At 40.5% G+C, this 19,012-nt stretch overlaps 1 protein-coding gene across 2 annotated transcripts in view; it reads right to left on the reverse strand.

Annotated features, from left to right (window-relative positions):
* The window catches only part of snx29 (sorting nexin 29), a 354,925-nt gene that overhangs the window by 64,398 nt on the left and 271,515 nt on the right, over positions 1-19,012 (reverse strand). For both annotated transcript variants that reach the window (XM_069905804.1, XM_069905805.1), the window contains one exon: positions 588-728. In XM_069905804.1, coding sequence (XP_069761905.1) covers positions 588-728 — 141 coding nt within the window. The remainder of the gene's footprint in view (positions 1-587; positions 729-19,012) is intronic.

The raw sequence follows: 19,012 nt of genomic DNA on the forward strand, positions 1-19,012 counted from the left end.
TATCTTTATCCTTGCTCTTCAAAGGTACCCTGTTTGACCTGCTAAGTTTCGCCAGAATGGTGTTTTTACTTCAACCACCAGGCAGGACGAGAGCAGCGAGGCTGGAACAACATCTGCGACTCCCACTCTGAATAATGTGGATGTTTAAGACCATTTCTTCACCACCACTGGTTCTCCACATTGGAAATGTCACGGACGCCAGTGAGTGTTCCCTCACCATGTAGGCAACAACGTTTCAAAGCAGTAGTTCACTATCATTTCTCTGATGCAATTAGGGATGGGAAGCTAATGCAAACTCTGCTGGTAAAATCCATTTCTGATGTTTCAATGGGCAAGCCCTGAAGGCATGGGAAGAAAGCTACCAAAACTGAATTCAAAGATAAATTTTAAAGCAAGCAATTATCTTTCTACTTCAGTTTGATCAGTTAGTTTCATTTCCATCCATGCTTGTTGCACCTCTAAATTCAATATACGGTTTAAGCAATCTTAGAGAAGTTACAATGAAGACATATATACTTGAACTAAAACATCCTTGATTTTTGAAATTATTTTTTAAATGAGAAAATGTGCACATTTCCACAAAATACCTTGTTTCCAATAGCTTTTTTGGGTGGAAAATGAAAAGAGTTCACTGTCGGGAATTTGGTCCGTAGTCTATTGTGCAATGCTCTGAATTCAGTATATCTCCTGTACACATTCCATTCATCATCTTTGATCCGGATGTAAACCTGCATGACATAAAGCCAAATGGTGAATATTCATGTTACTATGTGAAAGCATGAAGTTCCTGTCTTCAATCATAACACTGTGCACAAGGGAACAGATCATTTATCATTTACAATGCATGCAATGTTCATGTTATCAAGAACATCAGTCTCCACTCTGCAGTGATCTATCCTCTGTATAATGCACACACTCTACAATGATGTATGGTTATATTCAAGATAATGAAAATCAACACTCGATGCAGAAGGCAGTTTAAAGGTTTTGCATTATCTTCTCTCATCTCAAATAGATTAGGATATAAATGAAAGAGTAGGGACTGTTGAATGTTTAACACCTTTTCAGTGGCCTATTTTTAAGTTTCACGAAATGGAATTTCATCTTAAAATTCTAACACCACAGTTTCCTGCAATTAAAAAAAATTAATTTAATTTAAAGAAGCAGTGCAGTAATGGACCCCTCCAGCCCCTGCCGCCCAAACACACTAATGAACTATATACCTTGTACGTTTTTGGAGGGTGGGAGGAAACAAGTGTGCCCAGACGAAACCCAGGCAGACATGAGAAAAATGTACAAACTCCTTACAGATGGCACTGGATCCAAACCCAGGTTGATTACTCTGTGATAGCACTGCACTCACCATTACACTAACCGTACAACATGAAATTTTTAAAAAAAGCAACATCAAAGCTTTGAAAAATCTAGTCTATCTCCATTTCAAAGCAGGATACTAGCCCATGGACTGCAGTGGGACTGGCTATTAGGGCTGCAGGCTGGAACTGGAGTGGAAAAATCCAGAAATTCCCTGCTTTGAAATGAGTTGGACTGATTTGGCTGCCCAATTGGATGACACAATCCCCAGATGCAGGTCGGCTGACTGGGGAATTTTGAGCAGAGACACAAGTTTGAGAGGGCAAGTTGAGCCTTGCTGACAGTGGCCAGATTCGATTGCGAGCTGTCAGAAACCTGCTCCTCTTGACCCATAGACATTTATGATACTGATCCAGACATTAATGTTCCATTTATTAGTTGAATTCCCAACAACCCAGCTAACCCAGGCACAGAATTAAAAGTCAAAACCAAATTAAAAGGAAGGCAATGCAACCCCCTTAAAAGGGTTTAAATACTTGATCAGCCTCTAAAGTACATGTTGGTCATGCGTCACATATTCTGGTTCTTTTATAATTGAGATAGTTTGGGTTGTGTTTAAAAATGTCAACATTTAACTTTTTGTCCAAACCAAACACAGTTATCTTGAAGTTAAAATGAGCTTCAGAAAATCTGCTAAATGAATAAATGAGCGACATGAAAAAAATCTTTAAATACAGAGACTCAAACAATGAGAGGCTGGAGGGACTCAGCAGCAAGGCATGAAGCCTCCTTGCAAAGAGATGGGCAGTCAACATTTTGGGGTCAAGACCCTTTTCTTGTGTCCCAACCCAAAACATTCTGTAGGACGTGGAACAGAACAACACAGAAAAGGTCCTTCAACCCACATGTTGTAAAGAATGCAGAAATATCACACAGGAATGTCAAACATTAAAGAAGCTTCCTCTGCTTTATGTGTGATAAATATTTGATTAACCCTGCAGATAAAGAATTAGCATCGGACAATAAGACCAAAACCAAGGTTGCATAAATACAAAGGTGCCTGATATATCTTAAAAACAGGACCTCGGAAACATCACCTTGAATATGTGGGGTCCAAAACTTAAATGAGATTAACTGTTTGACAAGGTTAACTGTTTGATGTAATTAATTTACACTCCTCAGAGAAAAAAACAAAGACAGATGCTGATGAGAAACAAGAATAATACACCTCAAAACAACCAGTGCAAGAAACTTGTGAAAAATCCACAGCCAAAAAGGACTGTATAAGGTGGGACAAAATGCTGTATACTTTGAGTAAAGCTCAGTGCAGGGAACGAGTGACAAATTTCTACTCTTTGTACCCTTTGCTCCCGCTAGCGTAATATAATAAAGTTAGTCGTATACTTCGTGGTTTAGTATCTGCACCAAATATGATGCCCAAACTAAAATAAAATTCTACTGTTTACCCATGATACATTCAATGCATATTTATATATCTAGTTAGAAGTCCCTTGAACACTTCAATTGTATGTGCATTCACCACTACTCCTGGTAGCCTGTTACTAGCACCGGCTACTATGTGTAAAAAAGAATTGCCTCTGACATCTCCATCAAGTATACCCCCCACCTTGTCATGTTTATTGACTTCTGATTGCACAAGAACAACCCGACGAAACGGCGTTCTCAGGTCCTCGGTGCAAAACCCGCAGACACACAACCAGACATAACACACATTCAGACAAAAATATATATGCAGGAAAGTATTCACGTATACAAATAAATAGATAAATAAATAGTTTTGTAAATATGAGCGTCTCAGATGGATAGTGTGAGCAGTTCCTTTGGTCGTTCAGCCTGATGGTGCTGGGTCTGATGCTCCGGTATCTCCTTCCCGATGGGAGCAGCTGAAAGATTCTGTGTGAGGGATGGAAAGGGTCCTCAATGATTCTGTGCACCATCTTCAGACATTGATCCTGGTGGATCACGTCGATGGAGGAGCAAGAAAGACTCTAGTGATCTTCTCTGCCACTCTTATACTCCTGTGCATTGACCTCTGACCCATTTCTCTTCAGCACCATACCATCTTATCATAAATGATGTCCTCTAATATGTCCTCTAACCGGTCACTGAAGACTAGCATGCAGGTTCAGAAAGCTGTGAAGAAGGCTAAGAGCATGTTGGCTTTCATAAAGAGGGGATTGGAGTATAGGAACAGAGACGCCCTTCTGCAGTTGAACAGAGCCCTGGTGAGACCCCACCTGGAGTATTGCATCCAGTTCTGGTCTCCAATTTTGAGGAAGGTCATACTAGCTATAGAGGGTGTGCAGCGCAGATTTACAAGGTTAGTTCCAGGGATGGCGGGGGTTGACATATGCTGAAAGGCTAGAAAAACTGGACTTGTATCCGATGGAGTTTAGAAGGATGATGGGGGGACACGATTGAGGTAGACAAAATTATCAGGGGGATAGACAGGGTGAAGTCGGATTACTTGTTCCCAATGATGGGGGAGACGAGGACTAGAGGGCATAGTTTAAGAATACAGGGTAGGCCCTTTAGGACGGAGATGAGAAAGCATTTTTTTACCCAGAGAAGTGTGAATCTGTGGAATGCTCTGCCACACAGGGTGGTAGAGGGAGATTCGCTGATTATGTTCAAAAGAGAGTTAGATAAGACTCTAGTGGGCAAAGGAGTTAAGGGTTATGGGGATAAGGCTGGAAAGGGGTACTGATGGTAGTGATCAGCCATGATCTGTAAAATGGCGGTGCTGGCTCGACAGGCCGAAGGGCCTACTCCAGCTCCTATTGTCATTGTCTATTGTGACATTTTTACTGTGGGAAAAAGATTCTGACCGTCTTACCCAAGCATTTTATAAACTCCATCAGGTCACCCCTCAGACTCTGACACTTCCGAAAAAACAACCCAAGTTCTTGAACCTCTCCTTATCATTCATACCCATTAATCCAGGCAATATTCATTGTTTCTCTCATTGTTTGCTCTACATTCCACCATCTGCAGTCCCTCGGTTTCTCCATTACAAAAGGTTATTCATTAATTTACAACTATTCAACTGATGGATTTTTTTTGCCATTATTTCAGCTTTACAAATTTATTTTCACTTTAACAAATGGCATGCTTTTGGAAGACATCAAAAGAGCTACGAAGTCCAGCAGCCAATAATGCCTGTACAATAGCAAGGCACCAGAATCCACTGTGCTTATCAGTTATTTCATTTACTGCTTCAGCCAGTTGTGCCTAGTCCATGCCTGAGAGATATCAGGCATTTTTCTGATGCGCTTCAGCCAATGAAGAGGGGCTGAAGCATTCTGTATTTGCTGCTCCATTCTCTGAGCTGACTGTCATTCTCCATTGTCTGGCATCGGCACCCAGTGACGGTGTACAAGAGACTATTCATTGGACGACGACAGCCATTCATACAGCAACACTATTTATTCCTTGCATTAGCGGAAATATATCCATCATGAACAAGTAAACAATGAAGTGTGCAGAAGCTCTCTAGTGACACCACAAATTGTCTGCTACATTGCTTTTTGCTGTTTTCTGACTGGTGTGACAAAACCCTCGATACCAACTTAGCAAAGGCATAGAAAAATACTAGGCTTCCTCCCAAGGCAGATGAGTAATGGGCCACTTCGAAGTCCCCCAACCTGCACCTGGGCACAAATCAACTGGTTAAGAGCCGACATGGTGAACCAAACTCTGAGACGCACTCACAGACCCGACATTCATGTGGAAACTGCTAGCCGATGCTGCTGTGCTTCTACACCAGCAGCTCCCCTCCTCCCCAGCCCATCCCTACCTCCCAGCAATGTGAAGGTTAGGTGATGAACCATGCAAGTTCAGATCAATGTCAACATGATTTCTGAAGCAGCTGATCAACCAATTGGAGACAAGGTTATAAATGGTGGCCGAGCCGACTTCCACATGCAGTGCAGAAATAAATGACAGAAAATTTACGTTATCACTCTCAGTTGCCCATTTCCAAGAATTCAGCAGATTTTTCTTGTCAAAGGATGAAATATGCCTCTTTTACCGCGAATATCAACATCAATATCTGTTTGAGGATTCGTCAAATGGCCAATGTCATTTTTTTCATCTTTTGGCTTTAAAAAGCAAATATTTATTACTGCACCTACATTCTCCCTCAAATCCCAACATTTAATCTTTTCAGCTGCCTGTCCTGGAACTTCAAAGTGTCCTAAATTGTAATCATTATCCACTTTCTTTCCAGCTTCTCCTCAGATTCCTCATGTTGGCTGCATATCATCAAATAATATCCTGTCTTCAATCTTACTGGCCTTCAAACATTTGTTTCTGTAAAAGTAATAACCTCCTCGGAGATTTTAACTGCAGTTCTGATGAAAGGTCAGCAACCATAAATAGAAATGTTTTTCTCTCTATCCACAATCTTCTGCTTTCATTGGGAGCATGGTACCTCATCACTTCACATTTAAATTGCAGATGAAGCGTTCAAAAAAATTCTTTAAAAAAAAATGCTTCCTTTCAAATCAATTTTCCTCCTTGTTCTCTATTTCTGCTGCTAATTTCCAATCCTTCAACCCCACTGGCTGCAAAAGTACGCAATTGTTTTCCCTGTGCTTTGAGTCCCAGGTGAACTATTTCCCTCCAGGTAGTCTATATTTCCTTTGGACGTTTACCATGTAAAACTATTCAAAACCTAGATGTGGAAGGACAGATTTTACAAGCTGCACAATCATTTTTGACACCCTGTCACGTCAAATTAACTCTGCTATTGACACCATCCATCAGTGTGTTGACTTCTTCGCTCCAACATTCCGATCCCTACTACAATTAATGCGCCTTCAAAAGTCCTGCTATTATCAACTTTTACCCTCACTAGGACTTCCTCGTTATTTCGCTGCTTTCCAATCATACCCTTCAAACCCATCATAATTTTTACTTGGCATCGTCTTGACCAAACACTCAAGGATCAAAATTTCTGTCATGCAATGCAAAACTGATAGGTTGTTGTGAGAAGGTATTCAATCCAAAATCTGATCATTCGTGTATAGGTTGTGAAGTTGCTGAAATATGTTCCAGGTCCCATCAATGCATCTGATCCACAGGCACCTAACAAAACAGAGCCCGTGTCTGCTTTCCTGACTTGTAAACTTGGCAGAAGGTGCTTTTGAGTACTCCCACAGACCTGTTGGGAGTTCCAGGATTTTGGTGTAAAGACCATGAAGGAGTGTTGATAAGTTAGCACAGTGGCTTACTTGAGAGGAAAATGGACAGAATCATGTTCCCATACACCCGCTGCTTTCCCCTTCTACATGGAGGATTCAGAGATTTGAAAGATCTTGTTGAAGAATTTGCATTCCTTGAACCTCGAGCATCTCAATTGCACATCTTCTTTCATAACAAGATTCCAAATTGCAGGCAAAATCCCAAACAGTGACAATGCTCCTTTTGCATTGTCAAAATCAGATCCACCCTGAAATCGTTAAGATCGTTGGAGGCATGTTCTTGGCCAAATATGAGTATGTGTGACCCACTGAGGTAGAGAATGACCTTAAAGTGTTGATTTCTTTTTTCTCTACAGATTATTTTTAAAGCAGGGATTTTTGAAACTTGCACCAAATGGGAAAATTTGATAAAATATAAAGGTAATAAAATATAGTATTATGCAATAAATAAAATGGAAACCAAAATAATTTAAAAGGCCAAATCACTCACAGAACTTTATTTAAAAAAAAATCAAAAAGCCAATTCTTTTTAATATTGCTCAGATGACAGATTGAAGATGGAGAAAATACAGAACAATTTTTCATTTGCTTTGTTTTAAGTTTAATAGCTCTATTGCAACCATTTCCCGTTTCAATAGCATTGAGTTTTCCACTTTATTTTCTCTCTAAACAGTAAACTATAGTTTAAAAAGAAATTATTAATGAACAGACAATAAGATATTAATACATGGTCAAAGAAATTGCCTGTCCTAACTCCATGTTCTTAATTCTAACACCACAAGATCCAATTGAAAAATAAACTACTCTAAGATGGTCAAAAAACAGTTTTTAATCCTGTCTGAAATTATTGAAACATTCAAAAGAATGGCAACAAATTTCTGTTGCAGCTAGAAACCTCTAAAGGTGCAGGTTTCATTACGGTCACGTAATACTACAATTAAATTCTTTAACTTTTGTCTCTGCTAGAACTGGCAAAAATATGTTTTCAAGTCATTTTAACACTGACAAGCACTTGAACATTGTAGCAATTCAATGCCCCTGTTTCACATTGCTCCTTCATCAGAAAACCCTGGGCAGGCATGACGTGAATTTCTTTCATATAACCATATAACCATTTACGGCGCGGAAACAGGCCATGTCACGGCCCTGCGAGTCCGCACTGGTTCATTTGAACAACTCCACTAGCTCGACCCTTCCGCTCTCCACCCATAACCCTCCAACCCTCTCACCTCGATGTACATATCTAACCTTCTCTTGATTACAGAGGGATCCTACTGCAACTATTTTAGAGGCATTTGTGATAACTTGTCAAAATTCTCAGGACAGGTCCCGGGGACTAGAAGACAGCAAAAATCATGCCACTGTTTTAAAAAACGATGTAGGTAATGACTGACCCTATCCTGGGACAGCCACTGTTTAAAAAATGTTATTTAAATCGACACATATATGATCATGATAACAGTTCGTATCAAATCACAATATTTCAGAGTTTACAAATATATGTTGATTAATATATAAAGAGAAAAAACTACTTTAAAAAAAAACTGCAAAAACTAAAAAAAAAATCTTAAAACGACAGCCACTTTTCTCATACCTGATGACACAGATGAATGTGAGCAGAACATCCATTCTTATAAATTCAACCAGAAATAAAGAGATTATCCCTTTGTTCATCAGACAAAGTCAACGCATCACTGCATTTTGAGGCTAGGAGCAGTACACAATACAACGTGCAAGAAATTATTCCACTGCAAAGCTAAACCTCTGTCATTTCTAGCTTTATAATTTCAGGCAAGTAAATTCAGAGTGTGATTTGATGCAATTATATCACAGATTGCTGGATGATATTAATTTCAAGCTTGAAACGAATGACATGGCTAATATTTGCATTTATAACCACTTTGACATTCAAAGTCTGCTGTTCTGGGAAGATATTGCAAGCAAGAAAAATATCTATTGCTGAAGATACCTTTGTCAATAAATAGAAAAACATATTACAATATGTGGTCCAGTGCAGAATGTATTTTCTGGGCCACTGATCAACAGTCAATTTAAATGTCAATATTTTTATTGCAATGCATTTTGATGGTATTTTTGAATTTGAAACAGGATATGATATTTTAAGGCAAATTACAATAAGGTAGCTTTGATTATTTAGTATTCACATAGGTTGCATCGACTTTCCCATCTCTTTTTAAAGTTCAAAAAATAAAGGAAGACATCAAATACATTTGAACTGCAGTGGGCTGCACTAGGGCTGAGGAAAAAGGATTTTTTTTTTAAATGGCACTGGGAATGAGCAATTTTCTGAGCCCAGAGTTAGGAGAACTGAGAAGTGTTTGAGTGTTCCTTAGGAGTAAACTGTTGACATCTTGATCTTATTCCTCTACCACAAAATTTTTTTTTAAACAATCCAAAGTTTAAATCCCGCAAAATGAATTGGGTGGTTGACTTCTGGGGAAAAGAATTGGGTGGCAAAGCACTGAGAATGGTGTCTAGGAGTTCTGGTGGGAACAGTGGGGTTTGGAAGTATCATGTGGCACTATATGATCCGGAAGCAGTGGGTAAGGAATTTGGTGAATGCTGAATCCCAGTGTGCCCTTTTGTATGTCAGCTCAGGTGGCAGAAATCTGCTCCAATGGAATTCACATTTCATAATTTAAAAAATTCGATGTGGATTAAAAATGTGACATTAGTGAACATATATGAAAGTACAAATCAACACAAAATATAATCAGAGCATGCTACCGCTTTCTCAAGGTCAATGATTATCGACTCCCTGTTCACAGCAGGTGGCCACTTAAATATTTGCTTTGGAAACTGACAAGGCACTTGTACAACAGTATTTCATCAAACCCTCCTGGTTAATTAAAACAACAACCTTTTTTCCTCTTCAAACAATACAAAGTTCCTTTCATTGTCAAGTAATAATACATTAAAAATGTAATCTATATGATATACCTCAACCAGAGCTCCATTACCTCGAGACTGCAAACCCATGGGGACATAACAATGGAGATAAAAACTTCCCATAGAAACACATCTTCAATTATAAAATGGGGTTTGACAGGGAAAAAAAAATGCCTCACGTTACTAAAAATTGTGCTGCAGTCAATTGGAAATAAATGCTTCAGTAACTCAGGAGTCTGCTGTTCTGGGAAGATATTGCAAGCAAGAAAAATAGGGGAGCAGAACAGTGATTGTGATGGAAGTGCAGAAGGATTTCAGATTCAACAGCATAGGGAGAGAAAGGATTATGGCCTGGAACAGAAGGCTTGATGTCATTAGGAGGCAGAAGGTCAGGATATTTATGGCAATAGGAAATTTACTGCTTTATCCTTTATCCCCTAACAAATGTTTAAAGCAATCTTCTTCACAATGTGCATGAACTGACATGAGTTGGGGGGGGGGGGGTGGTGGGCAGGGGTTGTGTGTGTGTGTGTGTGTGTTTGTGTGCAGTATATTCATTTACGTACTAAATAAATAAATATCACACACACACATATACAGTACAACTCCAATTATCCAAAATGGTTGGGACTGGGCCTATTTTGGATAAACTTTTTTCAGAGAACTGGTCTGTTTTTTTAAGACCAGTAGCAACAGAAAATCATTTGTAATGATGTTTAAACAACAACAAACAACAAGGCTTTTTGAGTGTTAAAATAATGTTTAATTCACACCAAAATAAAATGCTGGCCACCGCTGATCATTGACACTTCCCCACCGAGGCCCCACTCATGCTGGGAGCCCAAGGGTCCCGCTCCTGCCCTGGAGCCCAAGGTCTGCTGCTGCCGCCATTAGGAGCCCGACGAACTGGACAGTTTGGCTCCGAAAATGTTTTGGATAACCGAAAATTTTGGAGAATCCGATTTCAAATAATTGGAGTTGTGCTGTATATTTCAGCGTACAAGTCAACCCCAATTTTTCAGCCTCATTTTATAGCATATACAGTGTACAAGTCAACCCCAATTTTATGGATGCCTGAGTTGGTTGATTGACAGATGTACAAGTCGACCCCTAAAGATCTCAGTGCCTAAGATATGCCATTGATTGGCATATACATCGACTCCCAAAGATTGCTTGGATTGATCTAATGGGTGCTATCTGGAAGAGATTACTATCACGGAGGGTCCATCGAAACAATGCCACACGACTTGCGACGAAAGTATGAAGTGAGCTTTAAATTGAGAGCCATTGAAATGGCCAAGAAAACCAACAACTGTGCTTCAAGAAAATTTGGTGCATGAGAGGGTGGCGGAAGAAGAGAACTTTAAGAAAAAAACAAAAAGGCAATATTCATTGAGAAAAGGAATCACTCGTTGGCCAGAGTTGGAAAATCACGTTGCAGAATAGGTACGTGAACAGAGGCAAGATTGCGTCATAATCATCTGAAATAAAATAAGAACATTTGCACTGCAGTGGGCAAAGTCACACCCAGACCTCAGTAAAGATTTTCAGGCTACAGTAGGCTGGTGTAATCGACAAAAAATAAAAATTGCTCAAAAACTACTAAAAGATCTTGATTATGAAGTTGCAAGTTTTCACCATTTTATTATACGTAACTGGCAGAAACACCAGTTTACATTGGCAAGTAACGGAAACATGGACGAAACCCTCATGAATTTCGATATGATAGGGAATAGAACAGCGGAATGTAAAGGTGTGAAAACTGTGCAAACCTGAAGTACAAGCCACGACAGGACCAGGTTTACTCTGGTGTTATCATGCATTGCTGATGGGACCAAGTTATGACTCATGGTAATCTTCAAATGCAAAATTAAACTGAAAATAAAATTCCTTGTGGGTATTTTTGTACATTTTCATGAAAACAGATAGATGGATGAAAATGGTGTAAAATTATGGATAGACAATGTGTGGAGCAGGCGGTTTACGCAAAGAACAGAGTTTACTAGTTTAGGATACGTTCCACAGCTACTTAACTGAGAACACTAAAAGTAGATTAGCACTACATAATACTTACATGGCAGTTATCCTGGGTGGTTTAACATCTATATTGCAACCTCTCGATTTCTGCTTAACAAGCCATTCAAAAAGATCATGTGCTGCATCGCTTGATGTGCTGTGTGACTTTGCTCAAGGCATGGGACAAAGATAGAAACTGTGATAAAACCCTTCAGAAAATGTGGTATCTCTTGTGCAATTGATGGCACAGAAGATGATTTGCTATAGGACACTGACGATGAAGCTTAAAGCACCATCAGATACAGACTGGGGCCCATGAGGGTATGGAAGTGGTTGCCGCCATCTTTGCCTCAGTCAATAATAGAGTGATTTTAAATGTGCTGTTGTTTTCAGATTTTGAAGGGTGCCGATTGTGTTGTTTTTAACAAAAATCTGTCACAGTCGGGTTTTTTTGGTTTTTCAAGGCTCGACTTATACACCAAATCTGCTTTTCAGTCATCGACTTATACACCGAATCGGTTTTTCATGGGTTGACTTATACGCTGATTCAGATTTTGAGCTGAATTTAAGGTCTCATTTTTTTGAGCTGCACGACTAGACTTGTACGCTGAAATAAGTATGGTATGTATATTTCAATATTTGAAATGATACATAGTAGTAAATCATTTTAATTACATTTTAAACACAGAGATGAGTCACAGTTTGGCGGGCAGCAACCTCCTTTGAAGAAGACCGCAGAGCCCACCTCACTGACAAAAGAGAAAGGAGGAAAAACCCAACACCCAACCCCAACCAACCAATTTTCCCCTGCAACCGCTGCAACCGTGTCTGCCTGTCCCGCATCGGACTTGTCAGCCACAAACGAGCCTGCAGCTGACGTGGACATTTACCCCCTCCATAAATCTTCGTCCGCGAAGCCAAGCCAAAGATGTCAGAAAGGCAAGACAAGCACATCCCTGGATATAATTTGCAGAAGATTTAAAACTTTTGGAGCAGTGAAGAGGGCAGCAGAGCTGGGGTAATTCTGAAATGAAGCAGGAATAGAGAAAGGCAGAGGGAGTTCAGGCAGGTGAACAACTTCAGATGACTGCTAAACTTGAAAACCATGTTCCTTCAGCAGGAAGACATAAATCTGGGGAAGCCAGTGTGGGAAAGTTCCTATTTTTGGAAGCAAACTCGAAAAATAATGTTAAAGGAGGATCTTTAGGCAGGCACAAAAATCTTGACAGACACACCCCATTTGGCTGGACTAGAGGCTTAATTCCAGCTCCCCACATCAGAATTGTATTTGCATTTATCCTCGTGAGAATCATGCAACACAATCCAATTCTGAAGAAAAATGAGAAGCAATGGAGACTTGGGAGCAGTGTGCAAAGGCCACACTGTTCGCTTGGATATTTCCTGCAATCGACACAGACGAGCCTGAAAGCAATTAGCAGTAATTCAAAGGCAGAAGCAGAAATTCCTTCTGAGAGGGCCTCTGACTTATTCAGGCCATACGGTGAAGCATGCTTCACATAATTAAAGGAAATGTGTGTGAGTGGGTCCCAGCCTACAGAGTCTGGTGCTGGGATCCTGCCTCACACAGTCCCCTTTTAAATTATCCATCATCTTTAGCAATTCACTGACAGACATACCCTAAACAAGTTGTGACCGCCACTCCCCACCCACCGATCTGGTGCCCTAAATCTTCCGTTCACTGGCCTCATTCTTCTGTCAACAGACATAAATAAAACTCAGTGACCTTCCCCCTCCCTCCTCTCCCCACCGCCACCCCCCCGACCCCCACCTTCCCACCATCTCTTCTGACCCCAGGCAGCTGAACCTGCACCTGTGGATCCATATCCTGGCAATACTGCTTTACTGATTCTGGACCAGATACTTCTTACTGCTGATCAAGCAATCAGCTAGTACTCCCTTAAATCCTCTGCCTAATGATCCAGTCTCCAGACACACTTTCTGATCCTCTCCACTTCTGTAAAACACCTTAACAAAAAAAAAATATTCACCACAGCAGCTCCTAAGACTTCAATTATTTCCTTCACATCCTGGTGCCTTTCAATTTCTTGCCAAGGTTGGTTTTGAGCAAGATATGTGCCTATGCTCATAAGTAATTTTGTTTAGTCCGTGCCTCAGGAAAGGATGACTTTGATTTCCCGGGAACAGAGGTGACTGCTGAGATCAATGTGGGAACTGCAGACTCTTCCTCCGACTCAATGCTAAGTCTTGCAGAGTGCTCTCTTTATTTTACCTCTTGTTTCAAAAATCTACAATAAACTTGCTTCATGGCTGCAATGTGGACCACAGAGTTATCGTGCTAAACGGGTGAGACTTTCCAGCCTACGTACAATCCATTTATGCTATTCATCACAGTCTACTTGAGCTCAGAGCTACGAAAGTCTTGTTAGTGACAAAAGGCTCATCCGATGCTGGAAATTTCACCAAACATTCAGCTACTGGAGGAACTTTGCAGGTCAGGAAGCAGCCATGGAGAGCAGTGGATGTTTCGGGTTGAGACCCTTTGGTGCACCATCAAAAGACTTCAGTTGGGCAAAACTGATAGACTTCTATTTGCAACAGAATGAGGGCACATCCCTGCTGGTCGACTGTCCTGAACTGAGGAAGGGGCTGAGGGACACTCACCTTTGTTCAGGAACCACAGGTACAGTCAGCCAATGGGTGTGCTCAGATAGATATAGTGGTTTACCACACCCTTCATCCAGAATTATTTTTCAAATGAAGCAGTCATAGAGAAAAGATGAGAGAGTTCAGGCAAGTGAGAAGCTTCAGGTCTTGGTAAGGAAGGTAACCTGAAATGTCGACTGTTCATTTCCTTCCAATAGGAACCTCTTCCTTGCCTGTCTCCCATGATAATCTTGCTTTCTATAAGTTTTGTGAATTAATTCAAGGGATCCAAAAAAGAAAATTAAAACATCCACCAAAGGTATACGAGGAGGCATATTTCACGTAGGGGGCAGCACAGTTAGCGTCGAGATAAGATCAATGCTGCTTCAGCACCAGCGGCCGGGGGTTCGAATCTGGCGCTGTCTGTCAAGAGTTGGTACCTTCTCGCCATGTCTGTGTAGGTTTCCGCCGGGTGCTCCTGCTTCCTCCCACCGGTCAAAATTTTACCAGGGATTGTAGGCAGGGGCTTGAGCGCCAAAAGGGCTGTTAAATTTTAAAATAATCATGAAAATTCCCAGAAATGAGAATTATACTTAAGAGCAAAAACATTACTCAACATAGTGATGTTAACTTTCTGAAGGAAATTCCACATGTTCTCTCATCATCTGATTATATTCAGCAAGTCGATGCGTTTGGAATTTGTGATCACCAGGCATTTTAAGCTAAAGAAGATTTCAGTTTCTTGCTTTTATTCAAACTACTGTGAACTAAATTTGGAGGTAATATACATTCAAAGCAATTTTCATAATTAAAACAAACAGCTCCTCTCCTACTCTGAACTGTTAAGTTGTATTTGGCAGACAAATAACACCTGTGATTCACTGCACCTACAGTTTATTTTATTGCCTTTTCAAAAGCAATATAAATATTAGTTAAATATTAACTTGTTTCTCAGCAGGGACAATGTCAAATCATAGTTTCTTCGGCCTGAATTTATTAGCAGGGGTACAGTGCTGCCAGAGTTCACTGAAGCATCGCTCCGGCACCTCATGGGGCCACTGCAGGCACCTCCATGTTGCCATTTTTGGCAAGCTCCGGCACCTAAAAAAATTAGCACTGTGCCTCTGTTTATTGGTCCTCCTTCGAATTGAAACCAAAATCTTTGAAAATATGTTCTCTTTCTGAAAATGTCATGCAACTATTTAGGACTCTAAAGGAAGATGGGAGAATATTCAAATCAGCAGGACTTAGGATTCAACCGAAAAATTGCAGGTCTTAGATTTTCTGTCTGTAGGTATTAATTAACAAAAAGCAAAGAATATGCAAGACCTAAACTGTGCCGGGTATGAACTATCCTACAATTTTTTTTAAAAAGTAAAAGTGTTCAACAAATAAATGCTGAGTTTCTTAGTGTCTTGTGAGAAAATCTTTGAAGACTAATGGAGTTGCAGGTTTACCAAGAGAGTAGATTAGCACATGAATAGAATATTGCAGCATTTATCTATGCAGCACCTTCCTGGAGGTATTTGCATGATTTAATGTATTAGCTATTCAGGGAGTAAACCAGGATTTCATTTTACAAACTCTGCTACTTCCTTTCCAATGGGAAATTATTAGGAATGAGACACCATGAAACAGTGACATTGAATAAATTTATACCGTCAAAAAAAAAACAAAGCTTGAAATCCTGTTTCTAATTTAATTGAAAGTGTACTCATTTAATTTTTGGTCGTTTACTTCATCAGATCACTTTTATAAAAAATGTCTTGCGTTATACAGTGAAACTTCTAGTATTCAGCACCTACATGGATTTGTAGATGCTGGATAAGTTAAATTTCTGGTTGCTTGAGATTGCCTGTTCCATGATTGTTGAACTAACTGTTAGGAGGTGCCAATTTTAAAAAAAAATTTACCTATTGGGTTTCCATGATTTTTTTTGCCAGTCGCTTGAATTTCTGGCAGCAGTGGCTTGAATTCTGGATAATGGGGATTTTTCTGTCCCATCCATATATGCAGTATAATAATTAAAATCATCCAGGCAGAATATGCTGGAATTTTACATCCCTCTTATTGCCCTTCTCTAATCACTAAAAATCAACGATGTGCACAGCCCAAGGGAACCCAAACAAACCAAAGATAAAACAAAGAAACTATCAGAGTATTTTCCTCTGTGGACTCATTTTACATGCTTGTAAGCTTATTAGGAGATCTAAAGTAATAAGCAACTCGGTTTCTTTTTATTAAACACCTCAGTCTGTGGTCTTGGCACTTGTGTAGGCACAGCTGATGCTCTGTGCATATTACATTGCAACAAATGGATACTGTGTCACGCTACATGTGTCAAGATCCTGGCACACCTAGTTAGTGTGAAGGGAAGGTGCATAGCAGATAGGTATGTTAAAAGGAGTAAGAGACATGGATGTTTTTTTTAAGACTCCAATGTCGGGAAAGATGGCGGAAAAAAATAACATGATTACTGCCCGTGCGGTCGTTCACACTGGATGCCTTTTTAGACTTCAAGTATCTGAGTGCAACAGACATGCAGGAGAGTGGATGACCGACAACGAATTTTTCCGGTACGATGTACACTGCAGGCTTCCTCCGAAAAGTTGTAGGGGTCCTGCAGGATGAATTGCAGGGCAGGAAATGACTTTTTAGACTGCCTGTGTATCAGCAAAATGCCTTGATTGTGCCATTACATGCCTGCAGTCTAAAAACCATAAAGGAGAATGAGATGTGATGGGAATGAGCTTTGTAGTCCATGCATTGCATTGTGCTTAGTTCAGTAATCGGACGTAAAAACAGAACTTTCATCACAAATCTGTTCTTTCCTCTATTATGATGGCCAAACACAAACATTATTTCAGGTTAAAAAGCTGTATTAATGTCTATCTGTTGACTCAAGAGCAACATATCAAGAGTGAATCAGCCTATTCAGTGCACTTGACAGTCAACTGAAAAATTCATTATTGCCCATCTCAACCCTCCAGTCTGGATTCTGCACAATGTTACTAAATTCTGCTACAAAGCCAGACCGAAAGATCGCATGTCTCTGCACCTCAAGGTGAGTACAAATTAAAACTATCCACATGCCTCCTAAAGAATTAAGATTAGGTGTTAAACCAAACACAAGGCATACCTAAAATAGATTGTGCCGTGAATCAAGAACTTCCACATGAATTATACACATTCTACTAATCACAGCATCCATCCACCAAACAAAAAGTATTCTGAATCTTAAAATTCCATTATGGCAAGTTAACACAAAATAAAATAGATTTTGTAAAGCAGCACGAAAGAAACAAAAGATGAAGCAACTTGACCTCAACAGTTAAGCTTTCATATGTTGAATTAGTACTATTCCAATCTAAAATACAATATCAAATAAATTGTCGGACAAAACTATGCGGACATTATGAAACTAGGCTTCATTGACTTCATAATGCATCCAAATCTCTACCAATGACAATGGAATTCCTATTCTCTTCAGACTTTTTCAATTTATGAAGGTTTAATACATTGTCATTCTTCAAGTAAACATGATTTTATTGGCATTTTAAGCAACATTTTAAAATTTAATGGGCCTTTAACCTTTAATGTATTTTAAATCTGACACTTTCCTTCTGGCTAAAATGGGACAATCAATACAGACAAACATAAGCTACTCTTTCATCCACAGCATAATGTTCAACCTACATTTGACAGGAGACAGTGATCCCTGGTTCAAAGGATAGGCCTCCAAATTTTGTCAGAAATTAGCTGGTCTGGAAAGTAGTTTCAACCGAGGAAAGCTGGACTCAAAAACAGTCAAAGTAGATATAGATGATGATTTAAAAATAAAAAAGAAACAATTCTTCTTTTTTCTTTTCTTTGGCTTGGCTTCACGGACGAAGATTTATGGAGGGGGTAAAAAGTCCACGTCAGCTGCAGGATCGTTTGTGGCTGACAAGTCCGATGCGGGACAGGCAGACACGATTGCAGCGGTTGCAAGGGAAAATTGGTTGGTTGGGGTTGGGTGTTGGGTTTTTCCTCCTTTGCCTTTTGTCAGTGAGGTGGGCTCTGCGGTCTTCTTCAAAGGAGGTTGCTGCCCGCCAAACTGTGAGGCGCCAAGATGCACGGTTTGAGGCGTTATCAGCCCACTGGCGGTGGTCAATGTGGCAGGCACCAAGAGATTTCTTTAGGCAGTCCTTGTACCTTTTCTTTGGTGCACCTCTGTCACGGTGGCCAGTGGAGAGCTCGCCATATAACACGATCTTGGGAAGGCGATGGTCCTCCATTCTGGAGACATGACCCATCCAGCGCAGCTGGATCTTCAGCAGCGTGGACTCGATGCTGTCGACCTCTGCCATCTCGAGTACTTCGACGTTAGGGGTGTAAGCGCTCCAATGGATGTTGAGGATGGAGCGGAGACAACGCTGGTGGAAGCGTTCTAGGAGCCGTAGGTGGTGCCGGTAGAGGACCCATGATTCGGAGCCGAACAGGAGTGTGGGTATGACAACGGCTCTGTATACGCTTATCTTTGTGAGGTTTTTCAGTTGGTTGTTTTTCCAGACTCTTTTGTGTAGTTTTCCAAAGGCGCTATTTGCCTTGGCGAGTCTGTTGTCTATCTCATTGTCGATCCTTACATCTGATGAAATGGTGCAGCCGAGATAGGTAAACTGGTTGACCGTTTTGAGTTTTGTGTGCCCGATGGAGATGTGGGGGGGGCTGGTAGTCATGGTGGGGAGCTGGCTGATGGAGGACCTCAGTTTTCTTCAGGCTGACTTCCAGGCCAAACATTTTGGCAGTTTCCGCAAAGCAGGACGTCAAGCGCTGAAGAGCTGGCTCTGAATGGGCAACTAAAGCGGCATCATCTGCAAAGAATAGTTCACGGACAAGTTTCTCTTGTGTCTTGGTGTGAGCTTGCAGGCGCCTCAGATTGA

Source organism: Narcine bancroftii, chromosome 12, assembly GCF_036971445.1.
Source record: "Narcine bancroftii isolate sNarBan1 chromosome 12, sNarBan1.hap1, whole genome shotgun sequence".
NCBI lineage: Eukaryota > Metazoa > Chordata > Chondrichthyes > Torpediniformes > Narcinidae > Narcine > Narcine bancroftii.